At 43.5% G+C, this 24,482-nt stretch overlaps 1 protein-coding gene across 2 annotated transcripts; it reads left to right on the forward strand.

Moving 5' to 3' along the window:
• Nucleotides 1-11,616: 11,616 nt before the first annotated feature.
• On the forward strand, nucleotides 11,617-21,372 carry shox (shox homeobox). 2 transcript variants are annotated; one of them, XM_084023049.1, is made up of 6 exons: nucleotides 11,617-12,108; nucleotides 13,573-13,781; nucleotides 16,557-16,614; nucleotides 16,758-16,867; nucleotides 18,869-19,081; nucleotides 19,429-21,372. In XM_084023049.1, the coding sequence occupies exons 1-6, from the start codon at nucleotides 11,859-11,861 to the stop codon at nucleotides 19,516-19,518; spliced, it is 930 nt and encodes a 309-aa protein (XP_083879175.1). In that variant the 5' UTR covers nucleotides 11,617-11,858; the 3' UTR covers nucleotides 19,519-21,372. The 2 variants fall into 2 exon arrangements, with proteins under 2 accessions (XP_083879175.1, XP_083879176.1); XM_084023050.1 differs by having other exon boundaries at nucleotides 11,618-12,108; nucleotides 16,779-16,867.
• Nucleotides 21,373-24,482: the final 3,110 nt, after the last annotated feature.

The raw sequence follows: 24,482 nt of genomic DNA on the forward strand, positions 1-24,482 counted from the left end.
TTTCCATGGAAACGGACCAAACGGCCACAATTTGAAACAGTTAAACGCTAAATAATGACATTGTAAGTTTAAGGCAATAAAACAACGAGGCTATGTGTTAAAAGACATCATGGTTTGTCTTTAAAACTTCCATCGACTCGTTTGAAAATCATTTTGTTGCGTCACGTAATCCATGACCAAATATGTTTCCGTTGGCAGACTGGACAGGTGATTGGGCTGTGACATCACATACATCCAGGTAGAACCATCATAACCATAATGTCTCCAGCCTGACGAGTTCAAGTGAGGTCCGCGGTTTAACGCCGCCGCCGCCGCCTCATGTTCTCTCACGTCTCCCCCGCCTGCCGGGGCGACCGCCATGTTTACTGCTAAATATTGATAGACATCTGGGAGTGCCATTCATCCGCCATCAAACTTTGGAGTGTAGGCCCAGCCCTCACACACACACACACACACACACACACACACACACACACACACACACACACACACACGCGCACACACACACACACACACACAAACACACACACACACACACACACACATACACACACACACACACACACACATGCAGAGGTGAGGTGTTTGGCATCGCCTCGGCCACAAATCTTTTTTTTTTTAGAAAAGGCTGTTTTCTCAGAGGCACAAAAAGCTGTATTGTGAATATTTGCTTGATAAATATGATATATAAATAAATATCACCAAAAAAGCGCAGGCGGTAATAACATCATGGAGCTCCTTCCCCTAATTGAACAGAGTCTGGGCTTCACAAATATTATTTTGAGAACAAACGGTTTGACTTTGGACTCATTTTCTTTTGTCTCTTATTTTTGGGGCGAAAACAAAACAACAGTTTCAGTGGCGGCGCCATTATTTGTGTTCATCATCATCATCATCATCCACACGCTGGAAGGAGGAGGGGGAAAAAAAGAAAAAAGAAACGACCCGATGTTTGAGGGGAAGGGCAAATTCAGGATAAACTGTTGAGGAAAAAAAAAAAAAGCACCTGCGGGATTGACAAGTTTGAGCATTTGTGTTTCCACGGCGCTCGTCTCAGTGTTGGAGAGAGAGGGAGGGCGAGAGAGGCATGCTTGTACAGGGTCAGATTGGAAACATGTGTTGTGTGAGCACCATGGAGAGACTGATCCTCCATCTTATTAGCGGAGAACTCAGAGTACACTACACTGGGGTTTACTAGACACACAAAAGAAGGAGATGCAGGAGAGGAGAAAAAACAAGGCTCTTTTGTCTTTCCTTAATTATTCATGCCCGGGAGGGATGCTCTCTCGGCTTTGTTTTTGTCAGCTGACACATGTACAGGTATGATGGTGCAGGCAAGTGTGTGTGTGTGTGTGTTTATGTCTGTGTTTGTCTGTTTTAAATTTGCACAGAGAACCGCCAGCTAAATTGCACACGTCTCTCTTTTGTGTCCGTCGGCGACGTCGAAGCTGCAGCTTTTTTTTTCCCTCCCTCGGCCCAAATCAAAAGCACTGAAAGGAAACCGGCGACAACGAAGCCCAGCAGTTTGAGCCGATGGGCTCTTTTTTTAAAAAAAAAGAAAAGAAACCACACGGCAGACGAGAGCGTCTCGGCGGCGACCCTGCCCCGCGCTCTAATCGCTTCAAGTGAAGTCGTGGTGGGGGAGGGGGGGACGAGCTCTCCTGTTTCCTAGCAAGGTGCAGCGGCACTTGTTTGTGCAGAATGTCTGGCAATTAAAAATAATTGGGAAGCAGGTTTTGCCCGGCGAATCTTCCAAAGAGTGCCAGTTATGATCTAATGAAGCTTCATTAGGCATGCTGAAAGCTGAGAGCGCCGTATGACAACGGCAATTAGCCAGGATCATAGGCGAAAAAATAATCATTAAAAAAAAATACCTCGGCCAAGATTAGCTTTTCACTTAATGACCAATTCATTAGCTAATTGATTTCTTATTAGTTACAGGCAGAGACGACTGTTTGGGGTACTGGTGCCGGTAATTAACAGCATTTAGGCCATTAGTCAATCGCCTAATTCTCCAGGAAAAACAACTTTGGAGGCGAGCATAGCTGGAGGCTTAGGGCCATTTGCTTTTTTTTGTTGCTCCTCTCGCCGTGTTATCTCTCTAATATCGAGAGGGGAATCGTCTTTCAGCTTAGGGGGGTTGTTAACGCGCACTAATACCTCACTGATTAGCCATTCGTGTCATGTGACCACGTGTTCGATGCCCGAATCCATTTGAGCGCGAGACGGACGGACGAGGATGAGAGAGGTGATGTAATTAAAAGAAGAAGAAATTTTGTTATATTCTATATTTAATAGGACTTTTTTTACATCGGTGCTGCCTGCCACCGAAATATATATTAGGTGCTTCAAATGAATTGAGAGGGGAATTAGATTAATTATTGCTCTCAGCTGCCGGTGAGGGAGCCGTGGTCGTCTTCCCTCCCATCAGAGCCCAGTTAAAGCAGACGGGGATGGATGGATGGGGAGTGACAGGTGCTCCCTGCCTACAGCAGCTCACCCAGCTATGGGCTGGCAGTCCATAATGACGGTCACACACACACACACACACACACACACACACACACACACACACACCGCTGCCCACTCTGCTAATGTACGAAACAAGCTAAAATGTAGCTGGATAACCGCTAATACCAGTTTTATAGCACGTATATTACTTTCCTCGCTGCTGATTGGTCAGAAGCTACGATGGCGTATTAGAAAAAAATGGTATCCGAAAGAGGGGGGCAACATTCAGAGAAAAAAGTTGCAATTTGCGACTTTATAAATCTAAATAGCCGATATATAAACAAGTTGCTCGGTTCCGCTAACACAGGATGTTTGCCGTTGCTATAACAACAAGTGAAGCATCTTAGCCCAACCGCTCCGATCAATAAACACCCATAAGATGACAGTTTGTCCTCATATAAATAAAACCAACAGTAAGCATCAACATAAGGACCTTAATGAGGTATGACGTATTCATTAGAAAAATAAACGTACATTCATGGGACGTTAGCTAGCATAGATGCTGTCGCTGGCTCGCAAATTTGAAGTTTTATAAATATATATTGCCGATGTGAACAAGTTGCTTGGTTCCTCTAACACCAGATGTTTGCCATTGCTATGACAACAAAAGCCATCAATAAAACACCTATAAGATGACAATTTGGCCTCATATGAATAAAACTAACTCGCAAACTTTTTTTCTTGGAATATTGCCCCCCCTCTCTCGGCTCCATTTATGTATTTATTTAATTTTTTCCTACAGCGGCCCTAACACTCCGTCGTAGAGAGGCAGCCGTGGAATTAAAACCTGCATCCTGGATTGCATGTCTCAGGCTTTGCTTTAGCTTTTTCTGTGTTTTTTTTTTTGCGTTTTCGAAGGGGAAAAGTAATTTGTCATAAATGACGTTCGCTTCCGACCAGCCAAGAAGTTTCGTAGCATGTTATGTTCGTTTACCACATCGTCTCCAAATGTCTCAAACTGTCCCGAACTGGGACCGTTTGGTCTGGGGGAAGAAAAAAAATGTGTTCCCATAATTGAGAGTGCATTTTAGATGTATGGGAATGTAATTTTGGTAGATGACAGGGTTGTCAGAAGACATAATTATGACCTCATGACTCTTTTAAAAATGGGACATGCCATCGAAAAGTCACTTTTTCAGTGCTCGTGCACGTAACGTTTGGGTTTCTGAAGTGCTTACAAACCCACAAACTGTCAAATTAGACAATCCAGTCCAGTTTTTTATGGGCCGTCTGGATTAGGAACCATGCGATTCAACCAGCCGTTCAGATGTTGCTCCACTTCTCATATGAAGACAGTGCAGTATCTCCACCGAGGGTTGGGAGCTACCTTTCCTAAAGGTGCGCCGTGTTCTTCTTGTCAGCCAATCATAGCAGACTGGGGCTTCTTCAGGAGGAGGTCTTAAAGAGACAGGCTCCTTTAAAAGGAGACTGCTGTTCGTGTGAAACTAGTCGTTTATGTTTGTTGTCTTCTTGTGAAGATGGAAGTTTAGTTTGAAAAGATGCAATGAGCATATTTTGACAAGCTGCGATATTTTGATACATTGGAGTGAGAACAGGTTGGTTGGTTGAGTTTCTGGTCTGTTGGACTCTAAATGGACCTGTCAATCATCAGGTAAGCCCCGCCCCCTAAAGCATCCCCTGATTTCTGGTCTGGTGGACTCTAAATGGACCATAATGTACTAAATGAACATCATGCTGGATTGAAGAAGACTTGAAACTAGAGATTGAGACCATAAACTCATGTTTACAATGTTTACTGAGATAATACATCAAGAGAGAAGTAGGACCATTTTCTCATAGACTTCTATACAACAAGAGAGGAGTCGCCCCCTGGTGGCCAGCAGAGAGAAGTAGGACCATTTTCTCATAGACTTCTATACAACCAGAGAGGAGTCGCCCCCTGGTGGCCAGCAGAGAGAAGTAGGACCATTTTCTCATAGACTTCTATACAACCAGAGAGGAGTCGCCCCCTGGTGGCCAGCAGAGAGAAGTAGGACCATTTTCTCATAGACTTCTATACAACCAGAGAGGAGTCGCCCCCTGGTGGCCAGCAGGGAGAAGTAGGACCATTTTTTCATAGACTTCTATACAACCAGAGAGGAGTCGCCCCCTGGTGGCCAGCAGAGAAAATGACAGTTTAAGGCACTTCAGCGTTGGCTTCACTCTTCAGAACTGGAGGTTGTTGTCTGGTTGTAATATAAATACAGTTCATTTATCACCACATGGCTTTTGTTTTCCAAAATAATCACTAAACACATCTACTAATAAAAGACTTTTTTTTTTTTTTTTTTTTTTTTTTTCTTCTCACTTTGTTTTATGATGTGAAGCACTTTGAGTCTGCCTTGTGTATGAAATGTGCTATACAAATAAAGTTGCCTTGCCTTGCCTTGCCTTAACATTAAGGGGGTCCCTCCCTAGAACCAGACCGTATGGGGAAAGCATGTAAACGTGTTCTAGTAGAAAACCCTCCATACAAGGATGAACCTGAAGAAACATCCCGATGTGTCTCCGTTGACTGACGGCTGCCTCAATGCATTCTAACAAACGTTGACGTTTCTGACTGCTAAAAAGAAAAACAATGTCTATTCTTTTCTATCTCCGCCTGCCTCTGACTCTTAACACGTTCCCCCTTTGGCCGCTCACCTTCCTCCGCTGCTAACTCGCCGCAGCGCTTGTCTTTAACATCCGGCAGATGCCTGAAAACGTCAAAAGCTGAGGGCACAGCGTGATGAGTCAAACGTACTTCCTGCCACTCTTACAGTCCAGGTGAGAGTGGTAGTAGTAGTAGTAGTTTTTTTTTATTATACTCGTCTGGATGGCACATCTAAAGGCGTCAAACTCGGTTTGAGGTCCACAGGAAGTGGACTCGGAGTCCGACTGCGTGGTCGCCGCGGCTCTCTGGCCCTCGCTTCGGAACGAGCCATGAGGAAATCAAAGGGGATGAGATGATAGACACGTCTGATAGGAGGGAGAGAGAGAGTGATTTGGCCCATCAAAGCCTGCCTTCAGCCAACAGACACAGCCTGCGGCACACGTCAGTCTCTCACACACACACACACACACACACACGCACACACACACACACACACACACACACACACACACACACACGTGTCACAAGTGTTGTTCGACGTTAACGTAAAAAGCGTAAACCCCCTCTGATAAACGTGGGGGCCGCCGAGCTGTGTGTAATGGGTGGACTGGTTGCACTGGGAGGAGAGGGAGGGGGGGGGGGCTCCCAGCTGAGGAGGGCATTACCGTCTGATCGCCACGGCGACCTCCTCGACACCTTAAAAAACAAGCCTCCTCTTCGTCCTGTAATCTCTGGCATCTGTTCTCCATTCGGCCTCTCTCTCTCTCTCTCTCTCTCTCTCTCTCTCTCTCTCTGTTTTCTTCACCCTTTTTTTGTTTTTTTTAAATCCCTTCAGTCCCCCTTAAATCCACTCTCTCTCCCTGTCTCTGTGTCTCTCTCCCCTCTGTGTCAGCTCTTCAGTCCCGTTAATTAAATCTAATGAAGTCATCTATCAAGGACTCCTCTTTTTCTCAACACCACAACATAAATCACTCTCTGTAAAAGATGCTATCCTTCTCACTCTCTCGGCTCTCTGCACTGTGAACAGAAGTCTCTCTCCCCCCTCTCTCCCCCCTCTCTCTCTCTCTCTCTCTCTCTCTCTAGACCAGGCTTTAATTGTGTGATTGAGAAAGTGTAGCATCACTCCATAAAAGACAAGTCTGCCTCAAATGGCTGCTCTCCGGCTGACACCAGAGGGACCCCTTATAGCCCGCCGTGGTGAGACACACACACACACACACACGCACACACACACACACACACACACACACACACACACACACACACACACACACACACACACACACACACACAGAGAGCCAGAGACTTAAAACAGACACTTATTGTAAATGGGGCCTCATTGGTCTCCGAAGACGTTGTTAACATGTCTGTGGGATGGTTTTCCTCCTGCCAAGAGGGAACTTGATCCATCTCCACATTTACAGAAATTAATTTCTATTACAAGCTGTGACTGACTAACGCTGCCCAAAGTGGGATTCATTCGCTCCCACAATGCACGGCGGCGGCAAAACAGCGAAAGGGATCTGACAGGAAATCGGCATCAAGCGTTGCTTTTTTTTTCTTGATATCTCTTCTTCTTCTCTGCTGGCGGACGAACAGTAAAAAATAAATATATAAAAATTCGACAATTACACAAATAGCCGTCTTCGTTTTGGGTTTGGTGTCCTCGAAGCCGATGATGCAAACCTGATGTAAGAAGGCCAGTTTGCGTCTAAATAATGTATAAATGATCCGTCTTGTTAGCTTCGACTCCTCGCAGGTTCGGTTGTCTTCTCGTGCACCAGATGATCAATGCCCTCCTATTATCCTCGTGCACTCTCTTCATCCCCCCCCCCCCTCCCCGGGTCTTTCATGTTGCCCTCTGGGAGCCAAACAAAACACGTTTTTTTTTCTACTGCAAATAAGGAGCTAAAACATCATGTGATCAGTCATGAATTATTTGAACGCTATTGATTTGTATAAAATGCTGCGTTTCCCCCGGAGCATTCCACCAACCAGAACAACAGCATCCTGATGAGGGACTCCAGGAAAAGTCTCTTTTTTTACTTTAACAACCAATCTGAGGAGATGCTCTTAATTAACGATTACATTAACCTGAAGAGCAAACTGTAGCTTGTTAAGGAGTGTGTGTGTGTGTGTGTGTGTGTGTGTGTGTGTGTGTGTGTGTGTGTGTGTGTGTGTGTGTGTGTGTGTGTGAGAGAGAGGGAGAGAGGGAGTATGTGTTTGATTTCCAAGCATTGTCAGTGGATTACTGTGTTTTCTCTGCAAATCTGCACCACATTTAAGGGTATAATGTCAATTTCATGCTTTCCCCCCCTCCCCCCTCCCCTCCCTCCCCCCCTCCCCCAATGCCTTGTGGGTAAGATAGCAGTTAGAGAATACACAAGGAAAAATAACAATCCAAACATATTCCCAAAACATCCCAGTCGAGTGCGAGAGCTAATGTTCAGCACATTGTGGTATTTTCATGTTGAATTTTTTTTCTCTTCCTTTTTTTTTCTTCTCTTTTGCCCCGAAAGCCTCATTTAGATGGCAGACGAGGCTTTTTTTGAACAGCCTGTAGTCTCCGTGGACCGCCGCTGCAACTAGGGTGAGAAAAAAAAGGACCTAAATGACGATGTAGTCCACCAAGAGAACCTCCAACGAGAACCTCCAAGGAGAAGCCAGAGGAGTCCTAATAAACAAACACAATCACTGTCATTAACAAAAAAAAAACCTCCTCTTCCTCAGGAAGGTTCACATCTTCACACCGGAGGCAGATTTGTAGTTTCTGTGGACGACACAGCAGCTCTGCTTTGCTGAAACAGATTCAAGTACTTTATTGCATTTCTTGTGTGTGTGTGTGTGTGTGTGTGTGTGTGTGTGTGTTTGTGTGTGTGTGTGTGTGTGTGTGTGTGTGTGTGTGTGTGTGTGTGTGTGTGTGTGAGTGTGTGTGTGTGTGTGTGTGTGTGTGTGTGTGTTCCCTACAGTATGAGATGATGATGTTTGGGAGATGTATGCGGCGCTCTAACACAGAGGCTTCATGCTGGTTGAGATGATATTAGAAGCTGGAGGTGCTTCTCCACGGTTCCATCCTCAGAACTCACTGTCGGCTCTCTCGGGGCCGAGTATAACATTTAGACAATCACATCTGTCACATGTTATGATTTCAGCGAGGCGCGGTGCAGAGAGAGATGAGCATCGCTAACTTTGCATCTTTTTTTTTTTTACACACATTCAATTTGTCTTCCATAAATACACAATTATAGGTAACAATGAATGACAAGAAATCCTTTGACTCGGCTTGAAGCCATTAAAAGATGTCGCTTCTCATCAGTGGAGCGAATATATATATAAATATATACATATAATCTTGGCAAACGTCCAGGAGCATGTTGGGGTCTGGCTGAGGGAAACAGGTCCTGGTTTTGTGTTGGGGTCCAGGATCCTCTAAAACCTGGACACCAGCAGATTTCAAACCACCGGCTCTGATACCCGACATGCTCCCCAAAAAGTGTCAATCTGATCATCAATGAGGGCAACACAATCCTAATTTGCTCATTGCTAGCTACATTATGCTCCCCTCCCTCCCCTCTTCCTCTCCTCTTCCTCTCCACCCCTCCCTCCCCTCTTCCTCCCCCCTCCCTCCCTCTCTCTGCTCTCCTCAGCCAGCCACTCATTTAAGTCTGCTGATGTCTTGATAATGTTCCAGGTAGAGATGGAATTCCTCAGCTCGCCCTGATTATGCAGTAAATGGAGGATCGGAGGCGTGAGCGGGTTTAGACCAGGACTAGACCTGGACTAGACTAGACTAGACTGGACTAGACTGGAGGGTGATGGAACCTGCAGCCGAGGCTGGAAGTCCACTTGGTGTTCGCAATATTTCATTAATTTAACAATTTTCAAATTTATGCTCCGAGTTAGTCACTTTAGCTATTGGTTATATGTTTTATTAGTCCAATTTATTTATGACACACACACACACACACACACACACACACACACACACACACACACACACACACACACACACACACACACACTTACACACATCTGTATACACACTGATTAAAAATCTGGTGATCAGTTTAAACAAAAAAGAAAATATTGCTGATTGTTGTCGGGGTAAAAAACACACTGTTTATTTATTCAATAAATACAATTTCCTGACACTATGTAACTAAAATAAAGCCTTAATTTAATTTAATCACAGCATCACGTTTATGATTCTAAATAATAATAATATATATATTTTTAATAGTTGCTATAAATGTCATGTGTTGTCCCTCTTTGGTCCCACCGATAAAAATACAATAAATAAACAAGTGAATAATTCATAATAACGTGGGGCGCGTGCAGCAGGGGAAGGCGGGGGTGTTGTGGGCGCGTGCACAACGAGCGGCAAGTGGAAATGTGATTGAGGCCCCTTTAAGAGTTGTTGGCCACTAAACGGTGAAGAGCGTCCCTGATTGGACGATCACGCGAGATTACAAACAGGATTATTATTTTTTTTAATCTTTAGAAAAAATCAACAAAATTAAATGTGATAAAATACAAAAATAAATAAATAAAAACATGAATGAAAGATGCATAGATATACGTGGTGTCGTTGTTTTAATTGGGCGCGTGTCCGTATTAAACATGCACACCATTGGCCTTCTGGCGGTGTGTGTCCTTTATTATTCTGAATGTTTTGTTGGAATGAAGAATTTTAAATGAGTTCAAGTGTTAAATGCACCGTTAAAAAAATCACTTAATAGTAAAAAAACGTGGTTAATAAATGATCTTTTTTTGATGCACATTCTCATATCCAACACTGATATATTATATAAAAAAATCACACGTTAAAATGAGAGAAGAAATTAATATAAATCATCAAAACTGGATGGTACGTTCACGAACCGTGCGTAAAAGTTACATTTCCTTTATTTTAATTTCCAGGAAGCCCCTGTTATTTCGTCACACACACACACACACACACACACACACACACACACACACACACACACACACACACACACACACACGCACACACACACTGGAGCGCGTGCGTACTATTGTTAAAAACTGCCACTTGATCGTGTTGCTGATATCGAGGCACACGACTCCCGAGCGCGTCTTAAAGAGGATTTAGGTCCATTAACAACAAAAGGCGCATGTTCATGGCACGAGACGAGAGAGAGAGGGAGGGAGAGAGAGAGGGAGAGAGAGAGAGAGAGAGAGGGGGAGAGAGAGAGAGCGCGTCGACGTGAAAGCAGCGCGCGCTCACACTGATAAATGGAGAGACATCAAACCGAGTCATTAGAGAGCTGAGATATGAGACTTTCACAGTGGCGGGCCGCTCAGGGCGGCGCACCCAAGGGGGATCATACTCCTCTCCCGCGGCCTGTGTGTGTGTGTGTGTGTGTGTGTGTGTGTGTGTGTGTGTGTGTGTGTGTGTGTGTGTGTGTGTGTGTGTGCTCCGGACTGATGAACGACTCGGATAACGTCGAGCCATTATGGGCTCACTTATTCCCATGAAAAAGAAACACCCTGTAAATAGAGCGGACCGCTGATATCTATTGATTTGTTATTTGTAACCGGAAACCGCCGAGGATTTACGCGTGAATACTCAAAAGGGAGCCGGACTATTATTATTATTATTATTATTTTAAATAGAGACACATTAATTACAGTATTTTTTGTTGGCTGCTTAGACTCACGAAAAAACGTGTGCTGGGAAATATTTATTTTAAAGGGGAAACAAAGGCTTAATTAAATTCGATTTACGTGATTGGATGTTTTTAATATTTAGGATTGAGCAAATCCCATATTATATATATATATATATATATATATATATATATATATATATATATATATATATATATATATATATATATATATATATATATATATATATAATGTTCTATTTATTTAACACTTTTAAATGGTGAGCTATGGATCCACCCACGTCTATATATTTATATATATTTCTAAGTCCACATTAGAGAGTCCACTCTGATACAACAGAGGAGCTTTATGGACACATTATAGCTTTCAAACACATTTGTCATCTCAACAAAAACACACCAAACAAATACATAAATAAGTAAATAAATAAATCACCGGGCAATCCCACAAATGTGTATCTCCTAATCGCGTTAATTAAATTTTCACCGAATTAATTAGAGCGAACTGCCATCTACAGGAGTGAGCCACCGCAGGCATTTTAATGACCCCGTAATTCAATTAGCCGCCTCCATCAGCTCCATCATTGATTTGTGGATGACGAAGAAGAAGAAGAAGAAGAAGAAGAAGAAGAAGAAGAAGAAGAAGAAGAAGAAGAAGAAGAAGAAGAAGAAAAGCTGCTGAAAGTTGAATTCTGCAAAGTCGAGCCGGCCTGTAATTGCTCAAGACACGGAGGGGGGAGGTGTGGGGGGGTGGGGGGGGGCTGGGCTGAGGTGGCCGTGTATAAATAGTGTGCTCTCAAATACACAGTCACAACAGCAGGAGTGATCTCACCTCCTCTCCACCCTTTCTATCTATCGCTGCTGCCAGCCTCTCTCTCTCTCTCCCTCTCTTTCTCTCTCTCTCCCCCCTCCCCCTCCTCCTCCCCCCCCTTCCAAAAAAAAAGAAAAAACAAAAAAACGGAGAGGGAGAGCGTATCTGTGCGCAGTCGGGCTCGCTGCTACTTATACCGGAGAGGCGGCCGAGGTAATATACCCTGAGAATTCACGGTGGATTTTTCGTCCCCCCGACCAAGAGGAGCACCGCGCGGACGAAGAGCCCGAACATGGAAGAACTTACGGCATTCGTGTCGAAATCCTTCGATCAGAAGACGAGTAAGGAGAGCAGCAAAGAGAGTATCACGTACAGGGAAGTTTTGGAGAGCGGCTTGACGAGGGCGCGGGAGCTGGGCAGCCCGGAGACCAACCTGCAGGACATAACGGAGGGCAGCCACTGCCCGGTGCATCTGTTCAAGGAGCACGCCGAGCTGGAAAAGGACAAGCTCAAGGACTTTAATGTGTCGAGGTCGTCCGAGGGTAAGGGCTGTGTGTGCGTGTGTGTGTGTGTGTGTGTGTGTGATCTCTGTTTTTATTTTAATCCGAGAGGAAAAGGAAAAACCGCAAATCTCCCCACAAATCCACGCGTAAAAAACCCCCGAAGACGTTTCAGTCGGAGCTGTAATTTACAAAGTTTACACATGATTGTGTTGTTGCGGTTATTTTACAAAGCAGGAGGCGGGCCCTCCTTCTTCTTCTGCTGCTTTTTAACTGTTTGGTGATTGTTTTCAGACGTTCAGGTTTGGACAAAAGGAAAAAAACATCACTGGATAATTATATTTAGATATGTTTAATATATAATAATAATATAATTCCATTCCATCGAGTTCAGCCTAAATTTAAATGTGATTTAAGATTTTGTGGCCAATAATCAAATCAAATAATAATCCTAAAGGATGCATTCTTTATTAATCTGTCTTTCCATTCTTTATTTATCTATCAATATATTATATTAACACAAGAGGGATGTTTTACTTCCAGTCAGCGTGATTTAAAAGTTCAACCCTGGCGTTATTGGTCGCCATTCTGCTTTCGATTATGAGCCCGAAAAAATCACACGTCCAGCTCTTAAATTCCTATAAATCCAACACTCTGCCACCGAACCTGCTCTTAAAAACACATCTCCTTTTATAATTGATTAGTTATTATAAAAGTCAAAGAGCAGGCCTCGTTTCCAGCCACTTTTACACATTTATAGGTCATTTTAAACTGTATTCATCTCGCAGGCACATCGAGAAAAAACATTTATAGCTGTATTATTCTGCTTTATGCTAAAAACCTGCTTCTGTGCGTAAAATGTGATATTTATATATAATATTTAAAGACATCAAACACCAAACGGCAGTCATTTTGAGGCTGTCATGCGTGCTATTAATAACAACAACACTGACAACATAATCACACACAGAACATTAAATAAAACGATATACAGGCAGCCTGTTTATGTGTCAAATACATGACATTTTACAGATTTAATGAAGAAATGTGAATTAAATATAAGGACAGACAATTGTGTTAATATTTATATATATTATGATTATTATTTCTAGAATAACTTGAGCGTGTTTAATGGACTTTTGGGGTCCAAATCTCCGTTGAATTCTTAATTGTCTTCGCTTTAAATCTCTTATTGGACTTATTGGCTGATCGATCTCTTGGAGAAATAGTGTGTGTGTGTGTGTGTGTGTGTGTGTGTGTGTGTGTGTGTGTGTGTGTGTGTGTGTGTGCGTGTGTGTGTGTGTGTGTGTGTGTGTGTGTGTGTTAAAGGCCCCTGACAGGGCCCCGGTGTCCCGGCTGTGCTGCCCCCCCTCCCCGGTAACGTGCATGTGAATCCGGGAGAGAGATGGTGTGTTTGTGTGGAGCTCGTCCACGTCTCAACGCGTTGCTTCTCTCCCCCTTCTCTCTCCATGCGCGCCGCCGCCGCCGCCGCCGCCGCCTGAACAGGGATTTACGAGTGCAAGGAGAAGAAGGAGGACGTGAAGTCGGAGGACGAGGACGCGCAGGGCAAACTGAAGCAGCGGAGGAGTCGCACCAACTTCACCCTGGAGCAGCTCAACGAGCTGGAGCGGCTCTTCGACGAGACGCACTACCCGGACGCGTTCATGCGGGAGGAGCTGAGCCAGCGGCTGGGACTGTCCGAGGCCCGGGTCCAGGTGAGGACCACCATCCCCTCCCCTCCTTCCTCCCCCCTCACTGTCCTCGGGCTCTGTGCGTTTCAGCTGTCAGGTTGTCCTTTCAGCAGGTGTGTGTGTGTGTGTGTGTGTGTGTGTGTGTGTGTGTGTGTGTGTGTGTGTGTGTGTGCGTGTGTGTGTGTGCGTGTGTGGATCTGTTCTGGGATCTGATCACACGTTGATTTATGCAACACCACCAGCAGAGTCACATGTTAAAAAACTAGAGAAGAAGAGTGGATTCACAACATTAAAAACAATTAATACGCTTTAAAAACCGTAAGAAAATATCATATTTCACCTTTTTGTTTTATATTTTTAACAAGCTGGCAGAGTTTGACCCTATCATCATAATAGTTTAATACTAGAAATGACTGCAAGCAGAATACTGGTTTTATAATATTTATGTCTCCTGCAACATGCATACACACAAAAGTTCAAATATAACTTATTAATCTGCACAAACCTGAGAGATTAATGTGGGGAAAATATATTATTATATTCCTGTAGTGCTTATTAGTGTGATCTCATCGGCAGCACGTCTGTGATTTTTTTAATTATAGGGAGCTTTAATTTAATCGTAGAGCTCTGCAAAATTGTACGTCACGATTCGTGCGGATTTATATATATATATATATATATATATATATATATATATATATATATATATATATATATATATATATATATATATATATATATATATATATGGATGTTATGGATTTCACGTTTAGACTGATATCCAAATATATATTAAATGCACCTTAAATAAGAAGTAGTTGCATCGGCGCCATCAAACACGTGTGAAGTGTCGTGTAAGGTAGGGACGCTGGTGGAAGTTGCAGCAGCAACAGCAACAGCAACAGCAACAGCAACAGCAACAGCAACAGCAACAGCAGGCCTGCAGAGCCAACAGCCTCCCGAGAGAGAGAGAGAGAGAGAGAGAGAGAGAGAGAGAGAGAGAGAGAGAGAAAAACACCAAACCCCAGAAAACAGAAAATCCGTGATTAAAATGAGTGACGAGGCCGCGCGGCGGCGGCGGGGACGCGCTCTCGTGTCAACTCGTATCTCCTCGTTTTCTTTGTAATATCCGAGGCTTTGATGTAGTGTCCCCATAAAAAACAGATTAGAAATAACTCGATCCCGCCAACCAACTCTGTTGCTGTCCGGCGATCTGGAATCGGATTGAATAATAAAAATAAAAAAATCGCGGAGCTTTTATAAAAAAATCGCAGTATTTTTGAGCGCTAGTTTAACAATTAAGTTTTTATAGTGTCATCAGCTGACGTTGATGCGTCTCTCGTTGGGAAAATAAAGCTTTTTTCTTTTTTTTCCTTTAAACGTGGTAGATTGAGTGAGCGCGCGCGCCGGGACCGTCGCGGGCTGCGAACCTGCGCTCCGAGCAGCTGTCATTGGATCTAATTGAAAGTTATGAGCGCGCGGTGAGGAGCAGGCAGTAATTCGGTTAGGACTAATATCTCTGGGTTTCCTGGCGCGCTGCTAAATTAAATGTCATTATTCACTGTCTCTAATAAAAAATCAAAACGGAAATGAGATTAGGGGTATTTGTGAAGCGCATCATTGAGTGGCCCTTAATGAAGAAATAACTGTCTGAACCAGTGTAGTTCACTTTGCTTAACATACTGGCTGGTAATTGGAATTGATCCCGGGCTCCCGTCTAATATTAGCCCTGATTTATCTGAGGGATTAGTTACTGTGCGTCTATGCACGATCACCTGGGATCCCAATAAACACATTTATACCCTGTTTAACGCCGCCGAGCTCATACGTCACCGCCATCCACAGCCATTCAGGCCACATTATTATACATATTTATTATTATTATTATAGATAGTATTTTTATTCTCAATAATATTTAATAATAATATGTATTACTATTGTTATTATTTTTAATTATTATTTAATGATACAATAATAATGATTAATAACATTAATAATAATCTGTATTGTATTTATTGTAAAAAATATTGTAAAAAATACAAACTATTATTATTATTATTATTATTAGTTTCGGTTTCGGTCACTGACGACAGCTCTTTGAGTCCTCGTCGACGCGCAGATCCAACGCAGCTCAAAATGGCTTCATCATCATCATCGTCATCGTCATCATCATCAGTCCGCGCCCTTTGTGGTCTCGCGACCAGCCGCTAATTTGGCATCTGTAAATGATAATGATGGGGGTGAAGGGGAGGGAGATAATGTTCCTGATGATGATTAACAATAGGCTGCAGCTTCAAAGACAGCCAGCTAATTGGAAGGTGATTAAGGAAGTTTTATCATAGTATATAATACTAATATTCCTGCAGTCTGTGGAGGTTGTGGTGGTTTTAGCCTCCAAGAGAATCATTTGGTTTTATTTTAACACCATAATCTTCTTTTATGTACTGTGAAGCTAAATATCTCCAAGCTTGTGGTTTTCTTCCAGGATTTTCCAGGGTGCGTTTTCCCCCTCGACCTCCATAAAATTTTAACAATTCCCAGGCCTTATTTATATCCTATAAACGTTACTTATTTTTTATTACGACAATTTATAGTATTTTCTTTTTGTACAAGCAGCTAAATAAGATTTAAATTGCTCCTATATAACCTACTGATGCCTTTTTTATTGGTTACAAATAGGTGGCATGTCCATATAATATTATTAAAATTAGATAGGACAATAAAAAAAAGGACGTAAATTGCAGTGGTGTTAAAAAAAAAGTGGTGTTTTAATGAATAATTTCCTTTTTCAATTTACAGGTTTGGTTTCAGAACAGAAGAGCAAAATGTCGAAAACAAGAAAATCAGATGCACAAAGGTAAAAAGTCTTATTGCCTTCAGAATTATCTTATTTATATTTTCCTCTTCTTTTCTGTCTTGGCTTTATTTTTTTTAACTGCATGTGAAAAAAAACCCCAAAAACTCATCTCACATAACACCAACTGTCTGGCTGTCTGACAGACATCTTTCCCTTCTCTCCAGGCGTTATTCTGGGCAGCGGCAGTCACCTCGACGCCTGCAGAGTAGCGCCGTACGTCAACATGGGCGCCCTCCGGATGCCCTTCCAACAGGTAGGTTCTGTTTATCAGAGCTGACAACACTATTATTATTATTATTGAATGTCCTACTTTTTTATTTGCACTACCCCTTTTTGCTGCTATAGCCTGTAAATCCCCACAAACTAGGATTATTTTACCTTAAAAATATGAACAAAACAACAATCAGGGCTGAATTAAATGTAGAAACAGGACAAAAAAAGATGCTTAGTCAGCATTTTGCAATGAATGACTAAAAAAGAGAAACAGGTTGATGTTTCTGTGGGGAGTCGGCCTTCTGTATCTGTACGGTCACCAGGATCTATAGGCCATGTGCAGCTATTAGACGTGAGCGATGAGAGGTGTGTGTGTGTGTGTGTGTGTGTGTGTGTGTGTGTGTGTGAGCACCTTTCACCTCCCGGCGGAGAGAGAGAGAGAGAGAGAGAGAGAGAGAGAGAGAGAGAGAGAGAGGTGGACGGACACTTGATCTCGCCTCGGCGTCCGCGGCCGCCGTGTTTGTCTGTTTGACCCCCTCGTGGAAAAAAAAAAAAGAAAGAGAGAGAAAGGCAGCGGCCCTAATTACACCAACACACTTAAAAGAGAGGATGAAAGCGAAGGGGAACGCGGCCGCCTCTGATGGATATTGGCGTTGAGCTGCGCTGGCAGGGGCGGAGGCTTGAGGCCTGCATACCGAGATCCACCGTTTGAGGTTGGAACGGGGCGGCGTGGCGCGCACACACACACACACACACACACACACACACACACACACACACACACACACACACACACACACACACACACACACACACACACACACACACTGATGTATCAATGCGGTGCATGAAGCTGAAGGGGATTGTGGTTCTGTTGGATGCAGGCCTTTAACATGTAAGAAAATCCCCTTAAAACACAAAAAGACAAACTTCCGGGTCCAAACAGGAAGCGACTGGTTCTCTCAGCTTCCTCCCAAACGTTCCACGGCGTTCCTTTTCGGTTCCGTGCTCATGCATTTTAAATCAAAATGCAAACGCACTTTCACATTTGGAAATTATCAGTCGCAGCTGCAGTTCGTTGCTAAGACGTGTTTGTTTGCAGCTTTTTTTCTTTATCTTTTAATTCATTTTTCACGTTTTTTTTCACGTCATATGAAAGAAAGCAACAACAACATTTAGTCGAGTTCAAGATTTTGACTTTTTTCCTGTCGTTCTATTTCGGTTTTGGGTGAAAGAACGCGTGGCGTACTTTTAGTTCCCCCTCTTCTTCCTGCGGCGTTTTTGAAACACATGAGAAATGGCATCAGGCTCCGCTCGCTCCCTCTGAAGTGAGCGGATGCTTAATTTTCACCTACTTCTTATAAAATAATTGCCAAGAATGTGAAAACTGATATCCTATGCTCCTTATGTTTTCTTTTTTTTAATATATATATATTTTCTTCCCCCTCTCTCTCCCCGCTCGCTTGACTCAGGAATATGTCTGGATAAATATTTATAACACCAAATATGTGAATGTCTTTTTAGTGCAAAATTGTTTATTTATGCAATTGAATACATAATCAGGATAACAAGACTGCATATTTCCAAGGGTATAACGCGAGTCCTCAGTCTGAATTAAACAAATCTGTTCTGGGTCCGAGGAAGACTTTGATTTTTAGCCGATTAAATTGGATGTGGTGTCTGAGAGCCAATGTATGATTCATTAACTTTTCAGAATAGCTGACATGAAGGAAGGGCTGAAGCCTAAAGAGTGCAGCCCTGAACTATTTTCTTAGAAAACACACTGTAAGCAACCGCTTTGAGGGGGGATTTAATAGTGTCAGACTGTGAAACCTAAATCCTCACACACACACACACACACACACACACACACACACACACACACACACACACACACACACACACACACACACGCACACACACACACACACACACACACACACACACACACACACACACACACAGCACACACACACACACACACACACACACACACACACACACACACACACGCTGACTGACTTCGTCCTGTCCCCTGCAGGTCCAGGCCCAGCTCCAGTTGGACGGCGTCGCCCACACCCACCCCCACCTGCACCCTCACCTGGCCGCTCACGCCCCCTACCTGATGTTCCCGCCCCCGCCGTTCGGACTACCGATCGCATCGCTCGCCGACTCGGCCTCGGCGGCGGCGGCGGTGGCGGCGGCCGCCAAAAGCAACAGCAAGAACTCGAGCATCGCCGACCTGCGACTCAAGGCAAGAAAACACGCCGAGGCTCTGGGACTCTGACCCCACCGGGGGGCACGCTACCCCTTTTTTTCCGCTCGCCCGACCGACCCCCCCCAACCACCCCCCTCATAAACGCCCTCTCACACAAGACTGGGGCCTGTGACAGAAAAAAACACTCACAGCTAAAACTAAAAAAAAAACACTGAGTGAGAATGAGAAGGGGGAGCGAGAGTTTGTGTTAAGGGGGAGGAAACAGTGGAGGAGGAAAAAAAAAAAGAAAATTGTCACAAAAGCAGCTGCCAAAACAAACCACTTGTAGAGAGAAACGGTAATTAAATACCAATGAAATCACCTTTTACTTTTCGCCCCAACAGGCAGGACTTCTGCGGGGCCAGTGGCTCAGTCCACTCCAGGCACAGATCACATCCCAGGGACCGTACAAACACATGTGGATGTCTGTCTGAGGCTCCGGGGCCCGGGGCCCGTCGGACCAGGAGACGTTAGAACAAAAGCAAACTGGCAGCAGCAGCGAGGGCGGTAGCCCGCTTTGAACGGACTGCCGCCATGTTGACAATGCAGAGGGGTTAAGAGGGGAGGGAGGGGGGGAACAAGCAGCACCTCACCTTGGATCGGCCCTCACCTTTACACCCCCCCTCCCCCCCTCCACTAGAAAAATGAAGCATTTCTTTAAAAAAAAGGCCATATTTGTCTCCAACCACTGTGTTCCCTGCTGCTGCCGAGTGCATGAGCTCTGATGGAGGAGCGTTGTGGGACACAACTGTTTCTAACACTGCCCCCCCTCCTCCTCCTTCTCCTCCTCCTCCTCCTCCTCCTCCCTGCACCTCCAAAGTGAACGCTCTCCATTACGCCGTGATATCCTTCTTCTTATGGACTTGTAACAAAAAAAAGCAACAAAACTCTTTTTTTTTTGTCATTTTTGAGAGTTATTCTGCGTTGCTGGACATGTCGTCGCCACGGAGACCCCCGGTTGTTCTCGCAGGGCTCGCTCGCTCTCCCTCTCTCTCTCTCTGGCTTTATTTCTTTCTGTTTGCTGTGTTGTATTCTGGGTAAAGAAGTGACGATAGCCTTTGCACTTCAGGTCTTGTATGTGGGTGTTTTACAAATGGCACTACAAGCAGATACTACTTTACTAATTAAAACGGGGGGAGGGAAGTGTGGGGGAGGGGGGTTTGATATTGTCATGTGATCAGCAGAAAAAGGACATGATCTTGGATAAAGGCGTTCTTTCTTTTCCTTTTTTTCTTTTCCTTTTTTTGTAATTCTGAAAATATGAAGAAAGCATCAGTCAAACTGAAATGCAATGGTGTGCAGTTTAAGTGCAATACTGTAAATAGCAACAAAAACAAAAAGAAGTAAAAAAAAAAAACGGCTAGCAGTTAACCCTCGACGATGAAGAGACCCGATGATTTATTTTGTGTGTTGATTTTCATTTTGACAAACTAATTGTATTGAGTTGGAGTCATTAGTGCCATATTCCACGTAAAAACCCTCCGATGTTTTCAGTTGAGGACAAAAAAAACACACAAGCACATTTTTTTTTTCGCTGCAGAAATTTGAGTCGGAAACGATTTCAAAAGAAAAGCGACGAGTCAGCATTTCTAATCCAAAAACCTGAGCAGTTTGTTTACGATATGATTCGCTTAATTCTGCATGTTACGTGTGACATTTCATCGTTTCCTAATAGTTCAAACTGTATTTTTTACAAATTCTTCCAGTTTATTTGGATTATTTTTGACAACTTTTAAAAACCGCTGCTGTCAGATTTGTTGCAGATCTACATGTTGCAGATCTACGTTCCTCTAACAGTCTCCAAATAAACCCACATTTATCTTCCGTTAACAGACCTCCACTTAGAATTGTTTATCGATGTCTCCATTTTTAAATTAAACATATGGGTGTTTTATTTATTATTTTGTCTGAAAGTTTATGAAAGATGAAATCGTTGGATTACAAGTGTACATTTTTACATGGCTTTGCATTTATTTTTGTATGTTTTTTTTTAAGTGTTTTGAATTTGAATTAGGAGGTGTGGCTGTAGTGCATTGTTTGCCTAAAAAAAAAAAAAAAAAGTGACAAAAAAATGTAGCGTGTCCGAGTTTACAAACATTTCAGGGATGGTTGAATTGAACTCCATGGAATTTGTTGTACCCATTTAAAAAATGATTATCATTTCATATGCAAGCATGCCTAAAACAACATGAATCATCGTACCGTTTGTTTTTCCCCCTTTTTGATTCGCAAAATATGAATGTACATCTTGTACAAGTAAACTATCAATAAAGTTATAAATATTTGTACTCGAGTTTTAAAAAATACTTTACGAGGAATCTTTTTTTTGGGGAGCGTTGCCGTGGAAACGCAATCAACCAACACACAAGGACACAAACGATAATCCTTGAAAAGACGATGAAGATTATAATCTCCAGAATATTCCCGTGCGATGCAGATTGGTGCTCTCTGTTACCGTGGCGACGCTCAGACACTAGAGTACATTCTTGTAGAGTCTCCGTTACCAATCATGGGTCGCACAACCTGCATGGGGGATTGAGCTGCTATCCAATCCAGATGCAACCCTAATCTGGATCCCCCCCCCCCCCCACACGGTCCATCAAAATGACACAGATAGGATTGGTATGGAAAGTGGGCGCTGCTGTAACGTCGTCAAATAGAAGCAAGATGGTTGTAACCGGAGCGGGAGAGCCTATAAGTGTCGGGGGGGGGGGGGGGGGAACTGTACATGTGACATGTAATCTCCTCTGAGCCGGCCTCTCACAGACGATCCCCTTCCCCTTGTTTCCACGGCGATGATTAACTTTGAGCGGATGACACGAGAAGGTCAAGCGTCGGCGTCTGTGCATCAGCATCTACATGTGGAGTCCCAATCCCCACCGGCACACGTGCACGCTCACATGCACTCATGCACGCTCACATGCACACTCATGCATGCTCCCTCCACTTCCCACACGGACTACATTTTTGCACATGTAAAAATGTTGTGTTTTTGTGTGTATTAGCTTCCTCTGGGATTTTACCTCCAGATGTGTACACCACCATGTGGTATAGTGGCCTATTGTCTGAACCCCCCCCTCCCCACACACACACACACACACACACACACACACGCCCCCCGTTGAGGGCCGTGTACGTACCCCCCCTAGAAGGTTTCGCCGTTTTAATTTGTACCTCGTTGCTCATACATCAAGATTGAGTGATATAGTCGCAGACTGATGGCTCCGTATTTACCCGGTGACCCCCCTCCCTCCAGGCTTTTTTGGGGGGTTGGGGGGGGGGGTCTGGTCTGGAAATAACAGCATCCTTTTATGTGTACTAATAATTAGCATGGCGCACACGGCCATCCATCAAGCAGCAATGAGCCGTGGCTGCTCTTGCAGACAAGTCCGAGCTCATAACGCTGTTTGTGTTGGCCGCCAGTGGGAAACACACAATAATGTATTAGTGTGTGTGTGTGTGTGTGTGTGTGTGTGTGTGTGTGTGTGAGCAGCAGATTCCCCTGAAACATTTATTATTAAATTTCCCCGGGACGTTAAACTTGTTAAATTGTTGGTTTTGACTTTGTCACACATTGTATATATATATATATATACGGTATATATATATATAATATATATCTCCCAGAAGTCTCAGCTATCAGGAGGGGGGTCAAGTGCTCAGGGGTCACGTGGAAATAGTTTTTATCACAGTTCATTCTGGTAATCCTCTTTGAAACGTCACACACAACTATGATCAGACGGAATGTGAGCCGTCGCCCGGCTCAACGTAAAGCCGGCGGCGGCGTGAAACGACCATTTAACATCTCAGACCCTCGTCGCTGTATCACAATAACTCCGTTTGGTTCGGCCCAGAGTTCTGTGTGGGTTTTTTTGGTCAGCCAACTTGTCAGCCAACTTTGCGGTTCTTAAATCCTGAGTAAACCCTGTTCCGGCAGCTTCAGTTGCAGCTTGAAGTGAAGCCACCCAGAGAAACCTCAGCTGAAAACAATCGAGCCGAAGTGCTGAAGTCACTCCGGCCGGCCGGCGGATCAAAGGCCGCCTTTCATCCCGCTCTTGTTTGGGCTAGACTCGGCTTTCTTTCTTTTCTTTTTTTCTTGCTTTGTAGGCTAATGCTCATATAAATGTATCTGGAGTCATCAAAACTAACATTTTAAGTCTGGGTCAACACTTTAAACTGAAAACTGAGGAGAGAAAGTTCACATTCCACATCCGGCCGTTGGTGTTTCCACTCATTAGCAGTTTGTTTGTAATAAAGTAGTTTATCTCATAAAAACAGTGTTATTCTCTGTCTTCATTTCCTAATGTATCGGCTCCGTCTGTGTGAACACACAGACCTCGTCTCAAGATAAGTAATCAGAATAATAATAAGAGGTTCTTTCTGCTGTCTTTTTCTCGACGTGCACACGTTGTGATTTATTCTGTGGCGAGTTAAGCGACAGATGTAGTGAGGGACGTCGGCATGGCGACCGTGCTGAAGTTGTTTTTGAGCTCCATGTTTTTGGGTTTGTGCTTTAATCTTCTGGTTAGCTCTGGTTAGAGTGGGTGTCGTTGCAGCTCCATCCAGTGGGCTCGGAGGATTTATGACTCTCTCTCCCCCCTCTCTCTCTCTCTCTCTGTGTCTCTCTCTCTCTCTCTCCCCCACATTGAAGACTTTGTGTCACGTGGCCGCCGACTCAACGTTTCTCATCACGTTTAAAACAATCAAACAAGCTCGTAGAAATAAATCATAAAATGAATTTATTTCTGTATTTTTTCCAGTTTTGGTTCAACAAGATTAACGACGACTGAAGAAACTTTAACTTCAGAACATTTCATAAAAATAATGAATTCCAGTTCGCTGCTGCTTTCAGGGTCCTGGTACTGTCCATGCTGGTTCACTGTCACACACCGGGACTTTTTTATGCTAATTATTTCAATAACTTGAGCTGCATCTAATTTTTAACCTTCATTAAAATCCTTTTTTAAGGTTATTTTTTATATAGCAACTGAAATAAAACATAAGCAGACCACTAACTTCATCTCATTATTTAACATTTAAAATACAAAATCTGTTATAATAATAACTATTATTATAAATATTTATATGCATAATTTACTGCACTGTTCCTTTATTTTACTGACATTTACTATTATTATTATCGTCATAGGAGGATCATTAGAATGCCTGCATTTGTGTGTGTTTGAGTGAGTGAGTGAGTGAGTGAGTGAGTGAGTGAGTGAGTGAGTGTGCATGTCTGTCTGTCCGCGGCTAATCCCTCATTCTGCTGCAGCAAACTGCAAAAAATGTAATCCAGTCATCGAACCGTCGTTCTGAATGATGATATTTATTTGCGTGATGAAGGTTTCGATCGTTAAAATGTTAAAAGGAAACTTCAGCCTCAGAAATCGTGACGACA

This window comes from Eutrigla gurnardus, assembly GCF_963514095.1.
Source record: "Eutrigla gurnardus genome assembly, chromosome: 12".
Classification (NCBI taxonomy): domain Eukaryota; kingdom Metazoa; phylum Chordata; class Actinopteri; order Perciformes; family Triglidae; genus Eutrigla; species Eutrigla gurnardus.